Genomic DNA, 2,444 nt, shown 5'->3' on the forward strand with positions numbered 1-2,444 from the left:
TCCTGACATCATCCCGTTGCTGTTGTTCTTTTTTCTCAGGAATATGAAGTGCACGAGTGCCTCAAGCAGCTACTGATGTCACTGCTACGGGCCTACAGGTTCTCTCCTATCATCCCAGACCTAGGATTACAAGTGAGTTGCACTTCTGAGTCTCCAGGAATCTGTGACCAGGCAGCTTCTGTTATGTCCCCTTGTCCAAAGGTCCCCAGTGTTTTGGATTATCTGCAGTTATTTAGTCTAGCAGTGGCAGTTCTGTCCCACTGTACCTCTATAGATTGAGTCAGTTTTGCTTCTCATTTCCCTAGATTCACTACCTCCGGCTCACCATTGCAGTCCTGAAGCATGAGAAATCCAGGAAATACCTCCTCAGCAATGTTCTGTATCCTTTGTGCCTCCTCGGTTCTCTGTTCTCCCTACCCTCAATAATGCAGCCAAGGAGACTGCAAGGATTAGCAGGTCCCAGGAGGCAGAAGCCACCCCATCTTTGAGGGGTCGTTTCTCATTTTTCAAGTCTCCTCTGTTTGCCTGACACCATTCTCTGCAAAGTCCTGCTTTGAGGAGCGGGAAGCAGTGCCATGAAGGTCACACCATTCTAACACACAGGGCTTTATTTCTACCTGACCCGCTTCTCTTATGTCCTTAGGCATTAGGGCAGACCACTGCTCTAACTCCTTTCAGAGCTGACTAACTGCCATCCATTTGGGCAGCTCCTGTGCTGAGTGCAGGAGGCTTCTCCCAGGAGCAGGAGGCTCTGTATTTTGCAGAGCTTTGAGTGGTTTTGGAGCGGGGTCTCTCTACAGCTCTGGAAACATACCCCATCCCTTCTCTGTCACAGTTCTTGTGCTTCCTTTAACTTTGCTGCAGCTTTGATGTGCTCCGTTCAGTTGTGTTCTTCTACATTAAGAGCCCGCTGCGTGTGGAGGAGGCTGGTTTGCAGGAGCTCATTCCCACCACGTGGTGGCCGAACCGCTTCACCAAGGAGGTGAGTCAGGGCACATCTGCTAAGGAGACCAAAGGACCTCGGTAGTCTGTGGGCCCTTGTTAATGCAGGGAAACCCAGCAGAGCTGCGTGGAAGCTGTGCCCCTGTCATCTGCTGTTAGGGTGTGTGTCTCAGGGCTGGGGAGGTGACAGTTTTCCATGGCATCAGATTTGGAAGGGACCTCACAGGGTCAAGAAGTTGCAGATGAGCTTGTGTGTCCTCAGAAGACCTCCTGCCTGAGTTGTTACAAGGGCAAGGAGGGCCGGTTAGGTGTGCTTGTGTCCACATACTCATGCCTTGTTTCAGTGAGTTTCTTCTCCGGCTTTGGCAGGATGCTGCCCCATGCTGTGTACTCCTCCTGATCTCTGTCTGTTCCTCAACCAGGGCAAGGAGAGCAAGGAGGTGAAGGAGGAGAGTGCTGAGGAAAGACTGAGGCGGCGGGCGTATGAAAGAGGCTGCCAGCGGCTCAAGAAGTGCATTGAAGGTCTGTGAGGAAGGAGAGAGATTGCCAAGATCCCATTCTTTGTGTGCAGCCAGAGGGATCAACCCACGAGCTGTTTCCAAATCGCCTTCCAGACCTGACATGCAGCTGTGTTCCCATCACAAAGGCTGCACTGCAGAGGCAGAGGCCAGCCATGGCCACTGTCACCTGGTGGATGGGTTCAGGTGTTGGGCCCCCACTGCCCACATACGCAGCATTCTGCCAGGTGTTGTGAGCAAAGCAAAACCCACCTTTAGGGGCATTGTTTATCAGCTGGGAATGGATTTATTGCAGGGTGGAGAAGGAGAAAATTCTCCCAGTGATGGGACTAGCATTCTGCTGGACCTGGTTCTTTGTGCTGAGGTGGTGGTCTTTCTCCTGATGGCAGGGTACTGGTGGAGTTAGCACAGGCAGTTGCTTTCCAGTTGTTACTGTCCTGCAGCAAACTGCTGTGTCCCTGTTTTAGTGGTGGAAGGTCTCCAGGTTCAAATTCTGAAGCTGCTGCTGAACAACAAGGACAGAGGAGGGGTAAGCATTCTGGATTTTTTGCTACGTTATCTCTGCATCCCAGGACTTGTAAGGTATAGAAGTACAGCTGTGCAGACATTCTGTTCTCAGAAGTAGTTCTCTAATTGATCCAGTAAGGCAAGCTGAACTGCAGAAACAGTTTTTGGGCTCTGTTTAAAGGGGTATCGTGGAATCACAGAATCATAGATAGTCTCAGATGCTCTGCCAGTGATGACTGATGACATGAGCTGCACCTGGGCCAGCCCTGTGTTTCTGTTGAACTAGGCAGACACAGCCTGACTGCAGTGCATTCTACTCTAACAATTAATATTAGTTCCAGAGAGAAAGGAATGGCAGGTATGTGAGCGTGTGCCTCTGCAGAGCAGGTGGAGAATGTTCAGCTGGATAAAGCTGTGCATCTTCTGGCCATCATCAGTGCATCCCAGTTTGGGCCTCAGAAGACACAGCACTGCAAA

The 2,444-nt window shown here is 50.9% G+C and overlaps 1 protein-coding gene across 1 annotated transcript; it reads left to right on the forward strand.

Moving 5' to 3' along the window:
- The first annotated feature begins 38 nt into the window (after positions 1 to 38).
- On the forward strand, positions 39 to 2,387 carry LOC104913122 (E3 ubiquitin-protein ligase RNF123-like). Its single transcript, XM_019619944.2, has 5 exons — positions 39 to 132; positions 306 to 379; positions 865 to 982; positions 1,365 to 1,464; positions 1,928 to 2,387. Exons 1-5 carry the CDS (start codon positions 76 to 78, stop codon positions 2,083 to 2,085), a joined length of 507 nt encoding a protein of 168 aa, XP_019475489.1. The 5' UTR covers positions 39 to 75; the 3' UTR covers positions 2,086 to 2,387.
- The last annotated feature ends 57 nt before the right edge of the window (positions 2,388 to 2,444 follow it).

The sequence above is a fragment of the Meleagris gallopavo genome, chromosome 14 (assembly GCF_000146605.3).
Source record: "Meleagris gallopavo isolate NT-WF06-2002-E0010 breed Aviagen turkey brand Nicholas breeding stock chromosome 14, Turkey_5.1, whole genome shotgun sequence".
Classification (NCBI taxonomy): domain Eukaryota; kingdom Metazoa; phylum Chordata; class Aves; order Galliformes; family Phasianidae; genus Meleagris; species Meleagris gallopavo.

Bases quoted from the DNA above. Each gene is read 5' to 3' on its own strand.
- LOC104913122 (XM_019619944.2), top strand. From the start codon at position 76: ATGTCACTGCTACGGGCCTACAGGTTCTCTCCTATCATCCCAGACCTA. The intron at 133-305 runs GTGAGTTGCACT...TCATTTCCCTAG, and splicing joins TCCCAGACCTAGGATTACAA to ATTCACTACCTCCGGCTCAC. The intron at 1,465-1,927 runs GTCTGTGAGGAA...TCCCTGTTTTAG, and splicing joins GCTCAAGAAGTGCATTGAAG to TGGTGGAAGGTCTCCAGGTT.